Source organism: Bubalus bubalis, chromosome 1, assembly GCF_019923935.1.
Source record: "Bubalus bubalis isolate 160015118507 breed Murrah chromosome 1, NDDB_SH_1, whole genome shotgun sequence".
Lineage (NCBI taxonomy): Eukaryota > Metazoa > Chordata > Mammalia > Artiodactyla > Bovidae > Bubalus > Bubalus bubalis.
This window is the reverse complement of record NC_059157.1, coordinates 55632655-55655460: the sequence shown is the minus strand read 5'-3', so window position 1 is coordinate 55655460 and position 22806 is coordinate 55632655. Positions and strand designations below refer to the sequence as shown.

Here is a 22806-nt window from a genome sequence, read left to right as displayed (position 1 = left end):
ATTCCAGGATTCTTACCTGGAGAATTCCAAGAACAGAGGAGTGTTATGTGTTTCTGACTGCCCTCTTCAACTGTGAGCCTCTAAAGGGCCAGGTTTGGTCTTTCTGTATTAAGAATCACACATGATAGAGACTGCTTGACTCAGAGAGCCTGCTCTGAATTGGCTTCCATGCCTTCCCTGATAGCTCAGTTGGTAAAAAATCCGCCTGCAAGGCAGGAGATGCCGATTCGACTCCTGGGTTGGGAAGATCTGCTGGAGAAGGGACAGACTACCCACTCCAGTATTCTTGGGCTTCCCTGTGGCTCAGCTGGTAAAGAATCTCCCTGCAATTCAGGAGGCCTGGGTTTGATCCCTGGGTTGGGAAGATCCCCTGGAGAAGAGAAAGACTAAAAGGCTACCCACTCCAGTATTCTGGCCTGGAGAATTCCATGGACTATACAGTTCATGGGGTCACAAAGAGTCGGACAAAAGTGAGCAACTTCCACTTTCACGCCTTCCACAGGCGACACTCCTACACTTAAGAAAACAAATAAATAAACACAACAAAAAGAAAGTAAACCTGGGCTCATCTGCCTTCTTTCTTCCTTTTATCCTGGAAGCATTGTGCTTCTCCATAATCTCCAAAAAAGGCAGACATCACAGCTTGAAACATAGTGTTTGGCAGCCCATCATTATAATACTCATTGCTACTGTGAAATCTGGTTTACCCTACAAATTAGAGAATGATCTTTTAAATCTTTTTAAAAGGAGAAAAGCAGTAAAAGAAATAACAATTCACAAACTCCACTGATAAAAAAGGCGATAGGTTTATACAAAATCAAAGTTGCTCGGTCATGTCTGACTCTTTGTGACTCCATGGACCTTAGCCCATCAGGGTCCTCGTTCCATGGAATTCTCCAGGCAAGAATACTGGAGTGAGTAGCCATATCCTTCTCCAGGGGATCTTCCCAAACCAGGGATCGAACCTAGGTCTCCTGTATTACAGGTGGATTCTTTACCATCTGAGCCATCAGGGAAGCCCAAGTTTATACAAACTCATTTGGAAAAGGTAATTTTTGGGTCAGAAATCAAAGCCTGAGTACTGTTGAATGTGATGGATATTTTATATGCAGGACTGAGCAAACAGGATATCGCATGCCCTTCACACTTGCTCCTTTATTCAACACCAAGGGCTAAGAAACTCCTTTAGTCTCCTGCAATCATACTTCCAAGGTTGGAGACAGACAGGATTGCAAATAATTGCAGTCATCCAAGACACCCCAGTCTCTTACTGGTTCAACTACTTGGCTGAATATGGTTTCTCAGTTGCTCAGTTTCATTTTTTAATTCTTGAAAAGGCTTTGTTGTTTTGAAGAAAATAGAACTTTTTTTCTTTAAGAGCTCACATAAGAAAAAAATGGTTCAAGTGACCATAAGGATTGTTTTTCATCATAACTCTCTTTTCTGCTTTATTTTTTGGTAGTCAGTCACCTATAAATGTTTTTACAAGGCATGCGGTCCTCAGGACTGTCACCCCCAAGCATGGGTGCCAGGATGTAATGGCTCCAAACTGGCCATGATGCTTGAAGCTAAATTCTAATAACTGACATTTGAGTCTCTCCCCCAACACTCCCCCCTTTTTTCCCCTGTCACCACAAACAGCACAGACTCCCACCTGTGGTTATTAACCTTAACATCAATTTAAAAACAAACATGAGTCTCAAACTACCTAAGCCTCAGTTTCCTCATCTGTGCCACTGAGATAATGATCTTTCATAGGCATACATGGGGATGAAAAATGTTGTTTGTTACTGAAACTAACACAACACTGTAAATCAACAATTATTGTTGCTTTAGTCACTGAGTTGTGTCCAATTCTTTTGTGACTCCCTGGACTGTAGCCCGCCAGGCTCCTCTATCTATGGAATTTCCCAGGCAAGAATACTAGAGTGGGTTGCCATTCCCTTCTCCAGACTCAGGGACTGAACCTGTGTGTCTTGCATTGGCTGCTGCTGCTAAGTCGCTTCAGTCATGGCAGGGGGATTCTTTACCACTGAGCCACCAGGGAAGTCCCCAATCAACAATACTCTGATATAATATAACAATTACATTAAAGAATCATTTTAATGGTGAAAAGAAGAACTGATGCAAATGTACCAATATGATAATAAATTTATATTTGGGTGATGGATACATAATCTATATTTTAAAAACATATTTTCATACTACTCTTTGTAGTGTATACATTTTTAATATCTCAAAATTAAAATTAAAAATAAATAAAATTATATACCTTCTCTGAAGATAATTGGGGTATGTAAAAGAGCACGAAGAAACTTAAAACCACCCATTATTCTATCACCAGGAGACAAAACTGTATGAACACTGCAAATATATTTACATAATATTTTTATAAAATTATTTTATATAAGTGGGGCCTTGTTGAACAGTCAAAAAAAAATATTGTGTTAGTTACTCAGCATAATGCTGCATCCACAGTAGCTACTCAGTAAACATTTTTTCTACAGTCTTGCCTCCCCTTATTTCTCTTGTCTAAGCAATGGCAGTTCAACATTTACTGACTACTTATATGAATAAGACAGTGCTTCAGGGAGTTCATGCACAGTAATTCACAATCTTCCTATCAACCGTATGACAGAGGTACAGCCGGTCAACCCATTTCATTGATGAAACTAACAAGGCACAAGAGAGATAACGGGCTATGAAGCTGGTTACATTTAGTCACAGAACTAGTCAGGAGTAGAGCCAAGAACAGGTAGACCAACTCTGGCTCTACAGGCCAATCTCCGGATCACTACATGATCCTGCCTTTCAAGGAAACTCTAAAATGGACCATGCAAAGAACCATTGCACAAAGTAACCTATAGAGCTGAAAACCAAAAGAGGTTGCTGAATAGTTAGAAATGAAGAGTCTGTTCTAGATGTCCTCGCCTGGATTTCCAGTTCTTATAAGTGCAGATAATATTCTTTTGGGACACACTAGTATCTGCCCTTTTAATTGTGTTGAAACTCATCCAGATTTATTCAATCTCGGAAATGCCATCCTTGGTTTTTGGCATTCTGCTGTGCTTTAGCTAATGCCTCAGATGCAGGGAGGAGAAATAGCAAGATAGAAAGGTCCTCTGTCAATCTGTTTAGTATTACCAGAAAAAGATTAAAGGCATTAATGAGAAGTTAGGCTTTTATGACATTCACAGATTCTAATTCTAAATCCATCCTTATCTTCTACTAAAATGGATAATTAAATTGTGAATATGTTCACACGTTTACAATTGCTTATCTCATCTGATACTGACATTTCTTTATATGCTTCAGAAATACATTCAGAAATATATTCCTAACTTCCCCCCACCCCAAATCCCTAGAGCTTGACAATGGAACCGTAGCACACTGGGCTCTCAGGACAGTCCAGACCTCTCTCTGCTGGGAACAAAGCTCCTGGAGCACAGGACGAAGCTTTGTACTCTAGAGCCCAGGGTACGCCGTGACCTCATCACTGTTTATGTGAGCTCACATACACATCGTGTGGGCATCTATACAAACACCAGCCTTTCCCTCCCACTGCCTACACCTCAGGACAGGAGAATTCAGGATGCTTTTCAGAAAGACACTCTGAGGTCCCTCATTAAATGAACTGCAAGATTCTGTTTGGAAACATATTTCTAAAGACCATGTTAAGCAATGAAAAATATAAAAATCAGATTAGTAATTACATTGGAGTAGGAAGATGAAGCATCCTAAATAAAATGGCAGTTATGTTGACACTTCAAAAACAAATGCTATTTTAAGTAAGAAAGAAAAATAACATTCCCCTGTAACTTTATATTTTCATTTGCTTTAGTTAAAAAAAAGGAAAGAAAAAGAATTCTGCTTCTGATATATGATTCATGCATGTTTCATTTAAATACAGGAGTAACAGTCTTTACAACTTTTAGGCAGAATAGTAGTATAACAGGAACCTTCCATTGTTTAGGGATTTTTATTTCATCATCTTAGGACAAAGGTGAATAATTTAAAATTTTAATTAAAAGTGCAGAAACATTCACACAGAAATGATAGGAAAAATATCTGATATCTGTATAGAAATATATTCTATTAAAGTAACTATTTCTATTGTCATAATCCTTACATTTAAGACAGGATTATTCAGATGTTTAGAAAAACTAGCTTAAGAATTCAGTGGCTCATCATAAGGATATTGACAGTAAGCAGAGATTAAGAAGCATGTGTTCAACCTCTATGCATGTAATTTCATTCATTCTCTTTACATCTTCTATAATAACATTTTTTTCCTGCAAATTTCTCTCATTTTACAGTACATATGTTCTATGTATTAATACTGCAATCTGGTTATATTGCCATTGAATGGCTAATCTTATTATTAAAATTTATAGCAAAGAACAGAGATAATAAAAGGAAAAGATCTGCCCCGGGGGGACTAATTCTATCCAATCCTTTTTTATTGTCACGATTGTTTCTGCAAGAGTGTTTAGTCCATAATTACAAAGTATCTATTTGCATCAGATGTGGCCCTTTTCAACATGCATTAAATTCACTTCGCAATCACACTGAATTAACAACAAATCATTTCAAAAAGAAATTTCTTCAAGATTAAGAGTGTGTGCGTGTATGTTCAGTCGCTTCCGTCGTATCTGACTCTTTGCAACCCTATGGACTGTAGCCTGCCATGCTCCTCTGTCCATGGAAGGCTATAGCCTATGGGGTTCCAAACAGTTGGACACGACTGAAGGATTAAGAGTAGGCCTTACTAAAATGGATTATACTTAATCTAAAAATAGAAGATTTACATTTTGGAACATTAACCATCTCCCTCTCTTGGAAAGACAGAGTAACATATCGCCAGCTCTTACTCCTGGCACAATTTGGTTGTCAAAAAATGCTAATTAAATTAATGAAGAACCCAGAGCTAAATATAACAGCATAAGTAGTTTCAGCAGCAAAATATATCCTTCACAGTATCTCTCAACCAAGAAGAGATGCATTCCAAATTTTCATGGTACATATCAATCTATCTTCCCTGTATGTTGGGGTCCTTCAGAGAGCTGTTTTCTTCTCAGAAAATATTTTCTTCTCAGAAAATATTTCATAGACTATAGCATATTCAAACTAGTGTCAACAAGATTCATTTCCTTGATTTCAAAAGATGGTACTGGTTATCTTCTTGTGGTGTGGGTTTTGATGTCAGGCTAATGTACGGAATTTTGTAAGAAATTTCACAGCTTTCCCCCTATAATCGTTGTTATTTAATTGCTTAGTCGTGTCTGACTTTTTTGTGACCCCATGGACTGCAGCCTGCCAGGCTCCTCTGTCCAAGGGATTCCCCAGGCAAGAATATTGGAGTGGTTTGCCATTTCTTTCTCCAGGGGATCTCCCTGATACAGGGAATGAACTTGCACATTCTGCCTTGGCAGGTGGATTCTTTACCACTAAGCCACCAGGGAAGCCCTTTCCTATAATAGGTAATTAAAAAAATTAATATATCCACTTCTCACATGTATTGACTTTTAAACTTGGTTCTTTTATGCAATTTTATAAATTTGGTATCCATGGATTTTGAATCAATCATACACATTCAACTCAATGCCAATCACATCTGAGTGGGTAGCTTTCGATTCCACAATTCATATGGGAGGTACATTAAAACATGACCATTCAGCCCCACCGTGCCTCTTCGTAGCATTATGTCTGAAGTAGAAATCTGGCCTTTTATCATAACAGATACTTGTGCCTGAAACCATCTCCTGATGGGAGGGAATGATCTGTCAAGAGCCTTTAAAAGCCCCAAGCATAATCCTGCCAAAAAGAAGGAAGTAAATGAGTCACTCTATGGGGAAGCACCCTAACCTTTCCAGGTCACAAGGGACTTATTCAGAAAATCCTTTCCTGGAGCATTAAATTGCACCCTAGTGGTTTTCAAGTCTGTGACTGGGGAAGTTAATCACCTATCAAGAAAAAGCAGTTCTCTCCTGTTTTCACAAGGGGGTTCAGGGCCATTATTTTCACAGTTCTACATCTTGGACTTTGGGCTATCTTGGGCACATAAATGTAAAATGTATAAAATCTCTGTGGGCAGATCTGAAAAACACCTTTAAGAGAGTTAAACCTCTTTCGGCTTGAGATGGTCTTGGTTGAGTTTATTTTGCCTTGGTAGACCTCCCTCGGCATTTCACAGGCATTCTCACTGTTGCAAGAAAAACCAGAAGAACAAAAACATACTTGGGGAGCTTCCACTAGAACCTTTGGATCACAGCTGTGTTCATCTTTAAAGCTAGGTCTGTCTGTCTTTGCCCCGTGCTCAGTCGTGCCTGACTCTTTTCGACCCTACGGACTATAGCCGGCCAGGCTTCTCTGTCCATGGGATTCTCCAGACAAGAATACTGGGGAGGGTTGCCATGCCCTCTTCCAGGGGGACCTTCCTGAATCAGGAATTGAACCTGGCAGATTCTTTACCTGCTGTGCTTTCAGCTGAATTAAATTTTTAAGTCTGCTGCAAAATTCATGCCTATTCCTTGATTCCGAAGAGCACATAAATGCTTTTTGCAGTTTAACATGGTATAAAAAGGTGAATGACAATTCTATGTCAGGTTGAACATAGAAGTCTTATACATGCAACAGGAGAAATGGGATAAATTCTCATGACAGGCTCCATTCTGTGTTTCCTCCAGCTTTGGCAATATGGAGGCATTAGGTACACTCCCTCCCAGTATATCCAGATTACTGTTTGGCTTCCCGTGTCGTAACAGAGCACAGCAGCACTCAGGCAAGGCCATCTCACATCCCTTCCCTCCTCCGCAAGAAGGCGGATGGCTTCAGAGTAGGGAAAAGGTACCAAAGCCTCTATATATTCTATCCTAACAATCTTGCTCTTCTTGGGGATCCAAGTATCTTTGTACTTCACGGTCTCATCTCAACTTTAGATTAATCCCTTTGTTCTTCTAATTATAGCTAACAAAAAGCTAGAACAATGTTAATTGCAAAAAGAGTAGAATAATTAACCCCAATCTGCAAATGGAAGAGAAGGTCTTCCTAATTAAGCCACTTGTTCCAAGCTATAAGATGGCAAACTTGGAAATTAAAGACAGGTGTTTATACTCTACTCTAAAATATAGAAAATAAGGGTGGTTTTAATCCTGTCATTCACAAATGAGGGGCGTTAGGACTATTTGTCAAATCTGGTAGGTTTCATAATTTTTTTTCTGGGATAGTTTGCTAGTTCTCAGAAATAACTTATTTTATTTTAGTTACTATGACATAAGAAGAAATACATGTTTGGTCTCCACCCCCAGTTCCTGACACAGAGCTCCTAACGCCCTTGTAAAATCTGGTGACCAGAGCATCTTTTGTTTTCATATTTGGTCTTAGTCTTTGATTCCAGACAGGAGAGCTTATTAGACTCTTGGAGGGTGCTTCATGTGCTAACGAGGTGACTCTTGGAGGATGGGAACTGGATGCTGGAGGAACCAACCCTGTGATTACAGGGGTTGTAGCTTTTGGCCAGATTATCTGACCTCCAGGGAGGGGAGAGGGGCTGCAGATTGAGTTTAACCACCAGTGGTCAATGATTTAATCATTCATGGTTATCTATTGGAACCTTCGCCACCAAAAATCCCTTAAGAATGGAATGCAGAGAGCTTCCAGGTTGGAGAACACATTGGGGTGTGAGGAGGGTACCATGACTGGAGAGGGCATGCAGACTCCATACCCCTTCCCCACATACCTTGCTCTATAGTCTCTTCCATATGGCTGTTCCTGAGTCCTATCCTTTTTAATAAACTGCTAGGAGTAAATAAAGTTCTTGCTGTGAGTTGTTCCAGGGAATTATCAAATTTGAGGAGGGTCCCCCCCACCGACTTACAGCTAGTCTGTCAGAAATACAAGGTGAAAATCTGGGATTTGTGACTGGCTTTGAACCCTTAACCCATGGGGATCTACATGAACTAGGGGTTGTGATATCAGAATTCTTTCATGTGAGGGAAAACTTCCCACATATTTGGTGTCGGAGTACTGAGAGTAAATAGTTCTTCCTTTAGTTACACAGACCCAAGCTATACATTAGTGAAGACAACATACAGAACTGAAATTTAGGACCTGGTTTTTGGATCAGCTTAGATCCACTGGATACAGAGCTTGGATCTGCTGACCGGCGAGCAAAGAGGGGCCAGAAACTGTTTGGACTTGTATGTCTTCAATTCTTATTTAGTTACTCAGTGAGACATATTGAAGCACTTAACGATGAACAGGATTATTAATGCAACCCAGACGGCAAAGCCCACAGAGTTGAAGAAATCGTAAACAAAAGATGTTTTAAAATACCACAGACCCTTGGGAAGATTTGTCAAGTGGTCTGATCGTCTGACAAACGCCAACTGTGACACACTCGACTTCTTAAGAGAGAGCTGCAACAGTGTGCTTCAATCTTGTGTATTCACACTTAGATTCTGGCATTTTTACTTCACAAATCCTCTAAGTGGCTACACCATGTTCAAAGATAGGCACGTGTATATTTCTTTGAATTTCACCCTCTTCTCATACTACCTAACCACCCTTGATCTAACCACAGGGCTCTGACTTGCTAGAAACAGTATAAGGAAACTCAAGATAAAGCGTACGTTGGGGAGGAAGAAATTTTCTTCTAGGCTTCCAGGTTATTCTGGCTGATCTAAGAATTAAATTGACATGAGACAGATTAAGAGGAGGAAAATCAAACAGAAGTTGAAAAACATGTATACGTGGGAGAGACCCAGGAAAACTGAGTAATACACCAAAATGACAGAAAGCCCCACCTTAGATACTACTCTCAGCTAAAGACAAGACGATGTTGGAGGTTTGGGACTTCAAAGGGGAGGAAGGCAATTAACACGGAGGAGGGGGAAAGAAATCAAACGCTTGGTAGACAAATGTTTGCTGGGCCATGCAGAGGCAACGGGACACAGAGAATTTTAACAGATTTTCCTGTGTCTATGCACGTAGTTCATACTCCACTTATCTATGGTGACAATTCCCTCCCTCAAACAGGTCCTCTGTCTACATTCTTTTAGGTGCTTAGGTACAAGGAAGCTCAAAGATTCTTCCTGAGTCTTTTGGGTCTCAAAAATAATCAGCCTAAGTTAATCCTCGTGCCAAAGAGACACATTCTGGGGTGGTAAATTTTGCTCCCCTACACTTACAGAAATCAAATATAACCTAGGACCTTTAAACTGATCCATGGAGGAGCTTCCTAAAACGAGGGAACTCCCTGAAACCCACGTGTAATTTTGTGTGCACACATGCGAGTTTCTAGGGAGAGGATCTCTTATTGCTATCTGTTCTGTAGAGCAGATAACTGTAAGACCAGACATTAAGTAGCTGCTGGATTATTAAATAACGTACTATGAATTTCTTTAAAAAACTGAAATATTTATGTCTTCATTATGGGTTTTAAAATAAAACATCATGAGAAATGCTGGGCTGGATGAATCACAAGCTGGAATCAAGACTGCCAGGAGAAATATCACTAACCTCAGATACGCAGATGACACCACCCTTATGGCAGAAAGTGAAGAAGAATTAAAGAGCCTCTTGATGAAAGTGAAAGAGGAGAGTGAAAAAGTTGGCTTAAAGCTCAACATTCAGAAAACGAAGATCATGGCATCTGGTCCCATCACTTCATGGCAAATAGATGGGGAAACAGTGGAAACAGTGGCTTACTTTATTTTTTTGGGCTCCAAAATCACTGCAGATGGTGACTGCAGCCATGAAATTAAAAGACATTCCTAGGAAGGAAAGTTATGACTAACCTAGACAGCACATTAAGAAGCAGAGACATTACTTTGCCAACAAAGGTCCGTCTAGTCACAGCTATGTCTTTTTCCAGTGGTCATGTATGGATGTGAGAGTTGGACTACAAAGAAAGCTGAGCCCAAAGAATTAATGCTTTTGAACTGTGGTGTTGGAGAAGACTCTTGAGAGTCCCTTGGACTGCAAGGAGATCTAACCAGTCCATCCTAAAGGAAATCAGTCCTGAATATTCATTGGAAGGACTGATGTTGAAGCTGAAACTCCAATACTTTGGCTACCTGATGTGAAAAGCTGACTCTTTTGAAAAGACCCTGATGCTGACAATGACTGAAGGCGGGAGGAGAAGGGGACAACAGAGGATGAGATGGCTGGATGGCATCACTAACTCAATGGACATGAGTTTGAGTAAACTCCGCAAGTTGGTGAAGGACAGGGAGGCCTGGCGTGCTGCAGTCCATGGGGTCACAAAGAGTCAGACACGACTGAGCTACCGAACTGAACTGAATGGGTTTTTAAGAATGAACAAAAATAGGTATGGTAAAGAACCTGCCAGCCAATGTAGGAGACATAAGAGACATGGGTGTAATTCCTGGGTTGGGAAGATCCCCTGGAAGAGGGCACGGTAACCCACTCCAGTATTCTTGCCTGGAGAAGCCCAAGGACGGAGGAGCCTGGTGGGCTACAGTCCATGGGGTGACAAAGAGTCGGATACGACTGAAGAGACTTAGCATGGCACAGCACATGCATCTTTTGCTAGAGCAAAATATGACATATCCCAGTACTGTCTGTTTGACAGCATTGGATGAAAAGCTGTTTTGATTTAGAAGCCATGACTAAGTGGGGCTGTGCTGTGGAGGGAATCTGGGTGATGAACATGGACTCAGAGGCACACGACAGCTTTCAAGCTGATACCTTGCTTCAACACTTCTTACCTTTCTATATACTTAATTCAAATTCAATTAAAAACAGAAAACACTATTGTCTCTCATCACACACTTCCCACTGGTCTTTAGTCAGATCTCTTTATTCAGCTTGGTAAAGATTCAAAGCAAGGTAAAGAGGTAATACTGAGAGGCTTTTCCAGAATAGCATGTAAACCACACAGCATAGTTTATAGGACTTTGTCTAATAAATGCAAACTCTCCCATTTGTTTTTCTACCAACCATTTGATATGAAGTGTGTCCTTAAACGCTCTCAAGTTAACAAGTTCCCTTGTGCTTACCAATTTTACAAATCTCAACTAAAAAGAAATGAATGGTCAATGAATGAAAAATATATAAAGTACAGGGTAGTTACATTTCCCAAAGATGATTTTCAAGCTGGCAGTATTTTAAGTACATTCTGATCAGCTTTACAAAATTCTGATTATACTGGAAACTTGAAGGTGGAATGCCAAACTCATCTCCCTCAACGCCTTCATGTATTAAGATCTTAGCAAATGATTTTTCACTTTATCCATTATATTGACTGACTTAGTTGGCACTTCCTCATGCTGTCACTAGTTTGCCTGGCATGACACACCAACTAATTACTGTCCTTTATAAAAAAAAAAAATTGCTGGCCTTTATTTTCTCCAACAATTGCTACTTTTTTATCCAACACATATTACCCTAATGTTAAAGTTTACACAATAGCATTGAGCAAAATCTCAATGTAGGGAAAAAACCATGCTCCTTAATGGTAAATCTCACAAAGAATTCACTAAAGAATTGTATGAAGACATTTCAGAAATTTCAACAAAATTTAACATTTGACTGAACTGATGTAGTGTACTGTTAGTGGGAGTGTGAATTGGTAGAGCCATTATGGAAAACAGTGTGCAGATTTCTCAAAAAATTAAAAATGGATTTACCATATGATCCAGTGATTAACCCTTCGATATTTATACAAAGGAAGTAATAGTGAAAGTGTTAGTCACTCAGTTGTGTCCGGCTCTTTGTGATCCCATGGACTGTAGCCCACCAGGCTCCTCTGTTCATGGACTTCTCCAGGCAAGAGTACTAGAGCGGATTGCCATGCCCTCCTCTGGGGGTCTTCTTGACCCAGGGACTGAATCTGCATCTCCTGTATTACAGGCAAATTTGTCACCAAGTGAGTCACAAGGGAAGCCCTATACAAAGGAAATGAGGACATTAATTTGGAAAGATACATGCACTACAACGTTCGCAGAAGTCTTATTTACAATAGCCAAGATATAGAAGAAACCTAAGTGCCAGATACTAGAGAAAGAACATGTGGTATACACACACACACACACACACAGAATATCAGCCACAAAAAAGAATGAAATTTTATCATTTGTGACAACAAGGATGGACCTGGGCGGGGGAGGGGGCATTTTACACTTAGTGAAATAAATCAAAGACAAATGCTGTGGTTTTCACTTCTATGAGGAATCCAACAAAACAAAAGAAATCAACAAATACAGCAAAACAGAAACAGACTCACAGATACAGAGAAAAAACGAATGGTCCCCAGGAGGAGGAGAGAAAGAATGGGTGAACCTGGTGAAGGAGATTACTAGGTAGAAACTTCCAGTTGTAAAAGGAACAGTCTCAGAGATGTAATGCACAACATGTGGAACACAGTAATATTAGAATAACTGTATGATATACAATCTATAAAAAATAAAAAACACATTATTATGTTTTATACCTGAAATTAATATAATGTAAGTCAACTATACTTCAGTCAAAAGAAAAAAATAAAAGGAAAAGAAATGAGGAAGGAAAGCGAACAGGTGCTACAGAAACTGCCATTTTTTTTTTTCTCTCAATTAAATGTCAACAGTCTGAGTATGAAGCATCAGATACAAGCATGAAATTAAGTTTAGCATGGATAAAATGGCTGCAATGTAGTATTTAGTATTCACATTTAGTACGGATAAGATATTTCATGAGACACAGGGGGAAAAAAAACACTTCTGGCACACACATACAGATAGACAGACAGATACATATGAATGGATGTTTTCTAACAGAAGATTTAGACTGACTATCTGTAAAGACACCTAAAATTTTAGAATTACAAAGAAAGCTTTGGTTTTTTGTCTCTCATCTTCAAAACAATATTTCAGTCCTTAATAATTAGGCGCTCCTAAATTTTTCCAGATCTAAGCCTACAACAGAAAGTTTATTTTAAACAGAAATTACCATGCAGCCTTTTGGGCTCCCCAGGTGGCATAGTGGTAAAAAACCTGCCAATGAAGGAGATGTAAGAGATGTGGGTTCAATCCCTGGGTCGGGAAGATTCCCTGGAGGAGGGCATGGCATTCCACTTCAGTAATCTTGCCTGGAGAATGTCACGGACAGAGGAGCCTGGCGAGCTAAAGTCCATGGGGTTGCAAGGAGTCAGACATAACTGAAGCATCTTAGCATGCATGCGGGCTTTGGTTTATCTGTACAGGATCCCACATAAGTCTAGTTTCTCTTCAGATTACAGAGGATTTTGAACAGTCAGGCAATATAATAATCTTTTCTCCATCTATGAAGTAGACCCTGCCAATTACAGGAGGGAAGGCTCAGACACTATTTAAATCAATAGTTCATGAGGCCAGGAGTTGCTTAAATTTGAGCTCTGTGAAAGTAAGAAGTCAAAGTCCTACATTCGGTGATGATTTAGTTTAAAGTAGTACATATGTTCAGTAGCTTAAAGGCCTCCAAGGGTGATGGAAGGTTAACCATGTGTGATACAACTTTACTGACTATGCCGAAGCCTTTGACTGTGTGGATCATAACAAACTGTAAAGAATTCTTAAAGAGATGGGAATACCAGACCACCTGACCTGCCTCCTGAGAAATCTGTATGCGGGTCAAGAAGCAACAGTTAGAACCAGACATAGAACAACGGACTGGTTCCAAATTGGGAAAGGAGTATTCAAGGCTGTATATTGTCACCCTGCTTATTTAACTTATATGCAGAGTACATTGGGGCTTCCCTGATAGCTCAGTTGGTAAAGAATCCACCTGCAACCCAAGAGACCCTGGTTCGATTCCTGGGTGGGGAAGTTCCGCTAGCGAAGGGACAGGCTACCCACTCCAGTATTCCTGGGCTTCCCTTGTGGCTCAGCTGGTAAAGAATCTGCCTGCAATGTGGGAGATTTGGGTTTGATACCTGGGTTGGGAAGATCCCCTGGAGAAGGAAAGGCAGAATATGTCATGTGAAATGTTGGGCTGGATGAAGCACAAGCTGGAATCAAGACTGTCGGGAGAAATATCAATAACCTCAGATACGCAGATGACACTGACCTTATGAGAGAAAGAAAAGAGGAACTAAAGAGACTCTTCATAAAAGTGAAAGAAGAGAATGAAAAAGCTGGCTTAAATTTCAACATTCAAAAAAAGAAGATCAAGGCATCCAGTCCCATCACTTCATGGCAAATAGATGGGGAAACAATGGAAACAGTGACAGATTTTATCTTCTTGGGCTCCAAAATCACTGCAGATGGTGATTGCCGCCATGAAATTAAGATGCTTGCTCTTTGGAACTAGAAAGCATATTAAAAAGCAGAAACAAAATTGCTTTGCCAACAAAGGTCTGTCTAGTCAAAGCTATGGTTTTTCCAGTTGTCACGTATGGATGTGAGAGTTGCACTATAAAGAAAGCTGAGCGCCAAAGAACTGATGCTTTTGAACTGTGGTGTTGGAGAAGACTCTTGAGAGTTCCTTGGACTGCAAGGAGATCAAACCAGTCAATCTTAAAGGAAATCCTTCTTGAATATTCATTGGAAGGACTGATGCTGAAGCTAAAACTCCAGTCCTTTGGCCACCTGATGTGAAGAGCTGACTCACTGGAAAAGACCCTGATGCTGGGAAAGATTGAAGGCAGGAGGAGAAGGGGACGACAGAGGATAAGACGGTTGGATGGCATTGTGACTTGATGGACATGAGTTTGAGCAAGGTCCAGGAGTTGATGATGGACAGGGAGGCCTGGGGTGTTGCAGTCCATGTAGTTGCAAAGAATTGGACATGACTGAGTGACTGAACTTAACTGATGCAACTTTGGAGAGGAATTTAACTTTTCTGGGGAAAAAAGTATACCTCTTTTTTTCTTCCAAGGAAACATATAGAGAAGTGAAAATTTTGAAGAGCTTGTCATTAGAAGACGAGTCACTAGCCTTCTACAGATTAAGAGTTTATCCTAGTGGGGCTTCCCAGCTGGCACTAGTGGTAAAGAGTATTCCTGTCAATGCAGGAGATATAAGACACACGGGTTCCATCCCTGGGTCAGGAAGATCCCCTGGAACAGGAAGTGGCAACTACTCCAGTATTCTTGCCTGGAGAATCCCATGGACAGAGGAGCCTGGCGGGCTACAGTTCATGGGGTTACAAAGAGTTGGACACGACTGAGTGACTGAGCATACAAAAGGACACAACTGTGGTCTCATTTTTTTATTCCAGGGGATGGGAGTGGAAGGGGGAGGAGGATGAAAGGACAAGAATAGACTGTTTTAGCAACTGTAATATTTTAAGTATATATACGTGCTAAGTCGCTTCAGTGGTGTCCGACTCTTTGCGACCCTATGTATGGACTGTAGCCTGGAGCGCTCCTCTGGCCATGGGATTCTCCAGGCAAAAATACTGGAGTGTGTTACTATGGCCTCCTCTGATTCAAAAAGTGCACTTGTAGGTTGGGCACTGAATACATTAGTCAGTAGGCATGTAATTAATCAAAAAAGGAAATCTGGAACATAAAGCAACACACAGACTCTGGGACTCACAAATGAAATTCATGGTAGAGTAAGGAATTCTAGATGCACAAATACATCATCATGTCATACTCCCAAGCTTGGGTTTAAAAAAAAAAATAGAAATATGGATTAAACTTAAGCTTCAAAGGGACTGTGTATAAACAATGCATGCTATTTCACATTCCCCACTTACAAAGTCTGAGACCATTTGGTACAATATGGTCAGGGTTAGTTCAGTTTAGTTGTTCAGTTGTGTCCGACTCTTTGCGACCCCATGAACTGCAGCATGCCAGGCCTCCTTGTCCATCACCAACTGCCAGAGTCTACCCAAACCCATGTCCATTGAGTCGGTGATGCCATCCAACCATCTCATCCTCTGTCGCCCCTTCTCCTCCTGCCCTCAACCTTTCCCAGCATCAGGGTCTTTTCCAGTGAGTCAGCTCTTCACATTAGGTGGCCAAAGGACTAGAGTTTTAGCTTCAGCATTAGTCCCTCCAATGAACCACCCAGGACTGATCTCCTTTAGGAAGGACTGGTTGGATCTCCTTGCAGTCCAAGGGACTCTCAAGAGTCTTCTCCAACACCACAGTTCAAAAGCATCAATTCTTCTGCGCTCAGCCTTTTTCACAGTCCAACTCTCACATCCATACATGACCACTGGAAAAACCATAGCCTTGACTAGACGGACTTTTGTTGGCAAAGTAATGTCTCTGCTTTTTAATATGCTGTCTAGGTTGGTCATAACTTTCCTTCCAAGGAGTAAACATGTTTTAATTTCATGGCTGCAATCACCACCTACATTTTAGAGCCCCCCAAAATAAAGTCAGCCACTGTTTCCCCATCTATTTGACCATCACTTTATGGTCAGCGTTAAGGGGATAATTATTCACAAGGTGATATCAGCTATAGAATCTATAGTAAAAACCTGGCTAATGCATTTTCTTATATTCAACTAACAATTATTATATATTTCACACTTTCCAGCCACTGAGTTAAATATGAGGGAGATTTCAGAAACATTTTATTTATGACTCCAATACTAGACATGACCTTCCTCAGACAGTTATTGGCAAGCTCTTGATTTATGTCTTTCAACAGTAATACATAAACCTCCTAAGAAGGGATTTAGAATTTTCTCCCATTTTCTAAACTGCAGAGCTAAGTGTGTGTCAAGCTATATGTTAAAATTCAAATAAAACAGTCAGACAATGTCAATAACTTAACAGAAATGGTCAGTAATGGTATTGCAAAGAGTTGGACTCAACTTAGCAACTGAACAGCCACAATAATAACTATTCTTGATCTTTGTTCTGTACAGTCCCAGTTTTATTACATGGGAGAATTTTATGTATTTCTAGGTAAGACTTCAGTGTGAATACTTGGTTCAATCAATGACAATCTGATTTTTCTGACCGTAAAACAATTCTTCTTAATCCAATTTTTAATTTTCATTTCAAATTAACATGTCTAATTCTACATGATGTGATCAACAGACTCAGGGCAAGCATAATTATGAGCAATCTGAATTTATCCCCTTTGATAACACAAGCAGCTTTGGCAAACATTCCTCTTGTTACAGTCTTTCCTGTGATGGCTGATGGGGCTGAACTGAAAGATCTGAAATGTGTGTTTGTTAAAGACTCCATTCAGTCCTCATTTTATTTTCAGCTCTGTCAATGACCATTTAGGAAAGATCTTACTTCAGAAATTGGACCTTTAGCTGCAATCCTTCACTAAATGTCAGCTATGAAGGTTCTGCTCTCAACGCCCCCCACCCTGCCTATCTCTGGCAAATGATGTTGATGACCCCGATCTCAAAATCAAGTCCTATTAAAAGAAAAAGGGAGCATAATTAAGGAGCTCATTCTCCAAACATACTAAACAGAATTTTACTGAGCAGTGCTTGGACATAGATTTTTTTTTTTTTTTCTGAATAGAAAATGAAAATGCTAATGTGAATATTCTTCATCAAAAGCTTATTGTTCTGAGAGGAAGCCTGGTGTGGTAGGAAGGCACTTCAGGGGTCAACTGTGATTCACAGATCCACCCTGTCCATTACCAACGGTGTCACCCTGGACCAGCCACTCAATCTCAGTGATGTCATTGGTAGAACAAGGTCAATACTATTTCATGATCTGGAAGAGTATCAGGAGCTCTTTCATGGTTCCTCCGAGTTTTCTGCACTAAATCTTAGTATAGAAAGAAAAATAAAAATGAGGAGAATAAATGCAAGTGGGTGACTTTTTGGTTTGGTTACATAATGTAGACACAGACTTCTACTTTCAGCCAAGATTTCGTAGAGGGAATCACGTTTACTCTGCTCCTGCTAGCAACCAATAAATGGACAAAATATCTAGAACTATATTTCTGTAAGATGACAGATATCAGGTGAAGGACAGAGATCACCAAGAAATTAGAAACTAATGCTGTGAGCTCTACGATTGCCTATGTTTACTGCCTTGAGTTTCCAGGCTACGGTTCCAGGTTTGGGAACCCAGTTAGAGCCTGGTAGATTCCAGAGAGCTGAAGACTTGGACTTGGAGTCGGAGACATGGAGGTGCCTGACAATCAAAGGACAGAATACTGGAGAGGAAGGAGTTGTTTGGAGGGAGAATCTGGAGAGGATGCCCTATGAGGATGCAGCTGACTAGTGATGGGTATTAGTTTCACACACGTGAAGGAAACTGAGGCTACAGGAAAAAAATTATCCAAAAGGATTTGAGGTAAGTGTCTGGTATTCACCCAGGGTCAGAAATAGTACTTATTCCCATCATCCAGATGGAAAAACTCAACTTTCATTGATAATCGCTCTGTTTGCAAGTAATTTAACTGCCTTCTAGAACAAAGCTCAGAAATAGTCTTTTTTTTTTTGCTGTTCAGTCACTAAGTTGAGTCCAACTCTTTGCAGTCCCATGGACTGAAGCATGCACTGTCTCCTGGAGTTTGCTCAAACTCATGTCCATTGAGTTGGTGACACCATCTAACAATTTCTCATCAAACCAGTCAATCCTAAAGGAAATCAACCCTGAATATTCACTGGAAGGACTGATGCTGAAGTTCTAATACTTTGGCCACCTGATACAACAAGATAACTCATTTGAAAAGATCCTGATGCTGGGAAAGATTTAAAGCAGGAGAAGAAGGGGACAACAGAAGATTAGGAATAGTTACAGGTATCCAAAAACACCCAACACTCTCAAGCTGAACGTCACAATATCTGACAACTGATAAAAAAATTCCAAAGGTTCAAAAATTAAATAAAGATATGGAAGACCTGAAACAAACAAAAATCCAGATTCACATTCTACATGTGAAAACTATAATGTATGATATGAAAAACAGCCAAATGGGATTAAAGGCAAATTGAAATATACCAGGTTACAACATAATCAAATTGCTCTAAGCTAGTGATAAAGGAAAATATGCTAAAAGCAGCCAGATTAAAAAAAAGATGCATTATTTAAAGAGAAGTAAAGAAAAGATGATATCAGTATTTTTGTTGCAAACAATGCAACTAAAAAGACAATGGAGCATCATCATTAAGGCAGCTGAAGAAAAACTTCAACGCATAATTCTATTCTAGTAAAAATATCTTTTAAGACAAAGGTAAACTAAAGATATTTTCAGACATACCTGAGCAAAGACTAAAATAATAAAGAGTTATAGTTAAAAGCCACCAAAGGATACAACACAGAATCATTAAATATATTAAATTAATCCAAAAGGTAGCCGAAAAAGAAAAAGGAATAAGGAACAACTTGGGACTAAAACCAAACAACACGATGATAGATGTAGGCATAGTCATAATAGCAACTTCATTTAAATGGTCTTCTTAGTTAAAGGGGAAGTCCCAAGTCGGTGCTGCCCACAAGAAATGCCCTTCAAATATAAACAAATAGGCTAAACAAAAGCACAAAGATGGAAAAATGATATAAGACGATACATTAATCAAAAGAAAGCTAGAGTAGCTTAATATCAGACACAGTAATTTCAGAGCAAACAATGTGACTTGGATAAAGGAGGTCATTTCACAATGATTGTGGTGGAGGGTGGTAGAGAGAATGTAACAACACTGAATATTTATGCCCCTAAAAGCAGAGCCTCTGGGGACTTCCATGGTGGTGCAGTGGCTAAGACTCCACACTCCCAATGTAGGGGGCTGGGTTTGACCCCTGGTTAGGGAGCTAGATCCCACATGCTGCCACTAAGAGTTTGTATGCCGCAACTAAAGATTTTGCAAGCCTCAAGGAAGATCCAAGATGCCTCGTGCCACAACGAAGACCTGGTGCAGCCAAATAAACAAACAAATGAAAAGCCCAGAGCCTCAAAATACATAGAGCAAAACCTGAGGGCATCACATCAGAAAGAGATCAATCCACAATCACACTTGGGAATTTCGAAATCCCTAACTCGGTAATGGACAGAGCAAACAGACATAATGTACACAGCCTCAAGCTCAGAATGTTCCTTACATCCAATGTAAGCTCTCCTTGAAGCCTCCTTGAGGAGATCTAGGCATGCATAGCTTGGTAAGCCTTTCTGGGCATTTATCCCTGAACACAAGTAAGTTCCTCTGCTGTGGACATCATGACCAAATAAGGCTTTTCCCCCTGGAGAATATGGCTGCTGCTACCGGCAGGAAATGTGAGTTCCTCTTATTCCATGAAAACTCCTCATGACCCAGCCAAATCTCGGATTTTGTTGATGTCAGTTACATCACATGACCAGGTTACATCTAAATCCCTTCCAGCTACTGTGGCTCCCTGACTTCAGCAGTTCTATGAACGGTCATCATCCAAGGCTTCCCGTGGTAAAGGACCCTCCTGCCAATGCAGGAGATGTAAGAGATGCAGGTTTGATCCTTGGGTTGGGAAGATCTCTTGGAGGAGACCATGGCTACCCACTCTAGTATTCTTGCCTGAAGAATCCTATGGGCAGAGGAGGCTGGCGGATTACAGTCCACAGGGTCGAGAAGGATCGGACACAACTGAACAACTCACATCTGGTCTTGCACTGTGAGTCCCTGGGAAGCCCGTGCGACTCCTCTGCGGAAAGTTGTGTCTATTGTGCAGAGATGGCCCTGGGACACTTTAACCTTCAAGATAAAACAGGCTGAGGTTGAACCTGTGAATAAGGGTGCTTTTGGCATTTCTCCTGATGTCTTTCTAATGGCCTTCTGTCCCCATGTCCCCACGCCTACAGTCTGCGGTGTCCAGAGAGGTGAAGGGATGCCTACCCGAGGGGGCACAGCCTGCAGGGCGGTGATGTAATTCTCCAGGGCCAGGCGGCGGCGGTCGTTGAGCATGGCTTCCACCCTGGCCATGTGCGTCTCCACCAGCTGCTGCCTCTCGTTGGCAGCTTCCTGCTCCAGAGACTCCACCTTCTCCTGGAAATGCTGCCATCAGAAACACAGGCATGTGACAATCGGGAACTGGACAAATGGGACGGAGCAGCAGATTCAAGGCTTTTTTTTATCCTTGAATTATACACAGTATTTTATTTACATTATTTTAAATTTTAAATTATTTATTTAAATTATTTCATTAACATCAGCAAGTTAATTAGCATTGCAAATGTTACATCTAGTTATAGCTAAGGAATAGGCTCCGTGGTGAGCTTCCCTGATGGCTCTTGGTAAAGCTAACATCCTTTCTGGTAAACCAACCTTCCCTGATGGTTCAGACGGTAAACAATCTGCCTGCAAAGCTGGAGACCTGGGTTCAATCCCTGGATTGGGAAGGAGGCCTGGAGAAGGGAATGGCTACCCACTTCAGTCTTCTGGCTGGGAGAATTCCATGGACAGAGGAGCCTGGCAGGCTACAACCCTTGATACCTCAAAGAGTTGGACACGACTGAGCGACTATGCACTCAACAGGCTCAGTAGTAAAAAGAATCCGCCTGCCAATGCAGGAGATATGGGTTCAGTCCCTGAGTTGGGAAGATCCCCTGGAGAAGGAAATGGTAACCCACTCAGGATTCTTGTCTGGGAAATCTCATGGACAGAAGAGCCTGGCGGGCTACAGTCCACGGGGTCCCAAAAGAGTCAGACACAACTTGGTGACTAAATGGCAGCAGCATCAACAAAACACTGAGTTTTAACAAGCCCTTCAGATGATTCTGCTACTACACTAAGTTCAAATCTTTTAAAAGTGATATCATACTTCATTCTATTCAAAGAGTTCAGTCATTTCAACGTTTTGACTAATTCAGCACGTTTTATGGATTCTCCTCACTTCCCTGCTTTCCATCCCCAGATCTAATTTCTCAATGTAAATTCATTATTTTATATGGTCCCTAAAAATCGATTTGACTAACCATAATGCAGGATAAACATATGTATTCTTGAAACTCTAAATTACATGCCTGTTTAGAAAACTCCTCTCTTACTCAAAACTTTAAGAAAATGACCATGATAATCTCATGGCTTACTGAAGATAATTCTAAGAGTGGTTCCTGTCAAAAATTCAATTTATCATGTAAATTGGCCATGGGGAAGAAGTAGCAGAAGACTATGGCAACCTAAAAGCTATATTATTAATAAAAATTAGGCTTTAGGTAACAATATGACTTTTACAGAAATGAATTATAACAAGCTGTTTGGGAGCAAATATTAGGCAGGGTTTAAGCAACTGAATTACTAGATATTGATTAGCAACAGTTGAATTTGAGGGAAATAATGAGCCATCATGCACATGAGGTTCCAGCAGACGCTGGAAAAGGTGCAAGCACTCCATCAACACAGGTTGTGGGCATGTGCTGCTCCGTGGTGGATACGAGATGGGTTTACCTGGATCACTGCCTTCTTATCAGCTTTAGGCAAGTTCTTTGCTTGACGTTCTGCCTCTTCCCACTCTCTCATGACCTACAGAAGGAATAAATCATTGAAAACCATCAATTTTTCTTTCAAATTCACATTTCATGAGCTACATCACTGTTTTTTCTACATTTGACATTTTATTAAAAATCTGTTTTTACATTTTTTTTTTAATGTGAAACATTTTTAAAGTCTTTATTGAATTTGTTACAACATTGCTTCTCTTTGATGTTTTGGCCAGGAGGCACATGGGATCTTAGCTTGCTCGCCAGGGCTCAAACCCGCATCTTCTGCATCAGAAGAAGTCTTAACCACCGGACTTCCATGAAAGTTCCATACACTTGACATTTTAAATATGCAAAAAAAAGATCACATTCCGTTCCAAGCTCAATAATATCTAACCTCCCACTAAGATGTAAATAATTTGTCACAGCAGTAAAGTAAACATACATGTACACATTTATTGCAAGGATACGGCCCTTTGACGGCTTCCCTGGTGACTCA

General features: G+C 40.5%; 1 protein-coding gene across 7 annotated transcripts in view; it reads right to left on the bottom strand.

Moving 5' to 3' along the window:
- Nucleotides 1-22806, bottom strand: part of LOC102416140 (amyloid beta precursor protein) — a 307476-nt gene that overhangs the window by 73431 nt on the left and 211239 nt on the right. For all 7 annotated transcript variants that reach the window (XM_025281991.3, XM_025281961.3, XM_025281968.3 and 4 more), the window contains 2 exons: nucleotides 22276-22350; nucleotides 20725-20883 (listed from right to left, as the gene is read on the bottom strand). In XM_025281991.3, the coding sequence (XP_025137776.1) occupies nucleotides 20725-20883; nucleotides 22276-22350 (234 nt within the window). The remainder of the gene's footprint in view (nucleotides 1-20724; nucleotides 20884-22275; nucleotides 22351-22806) is intronic.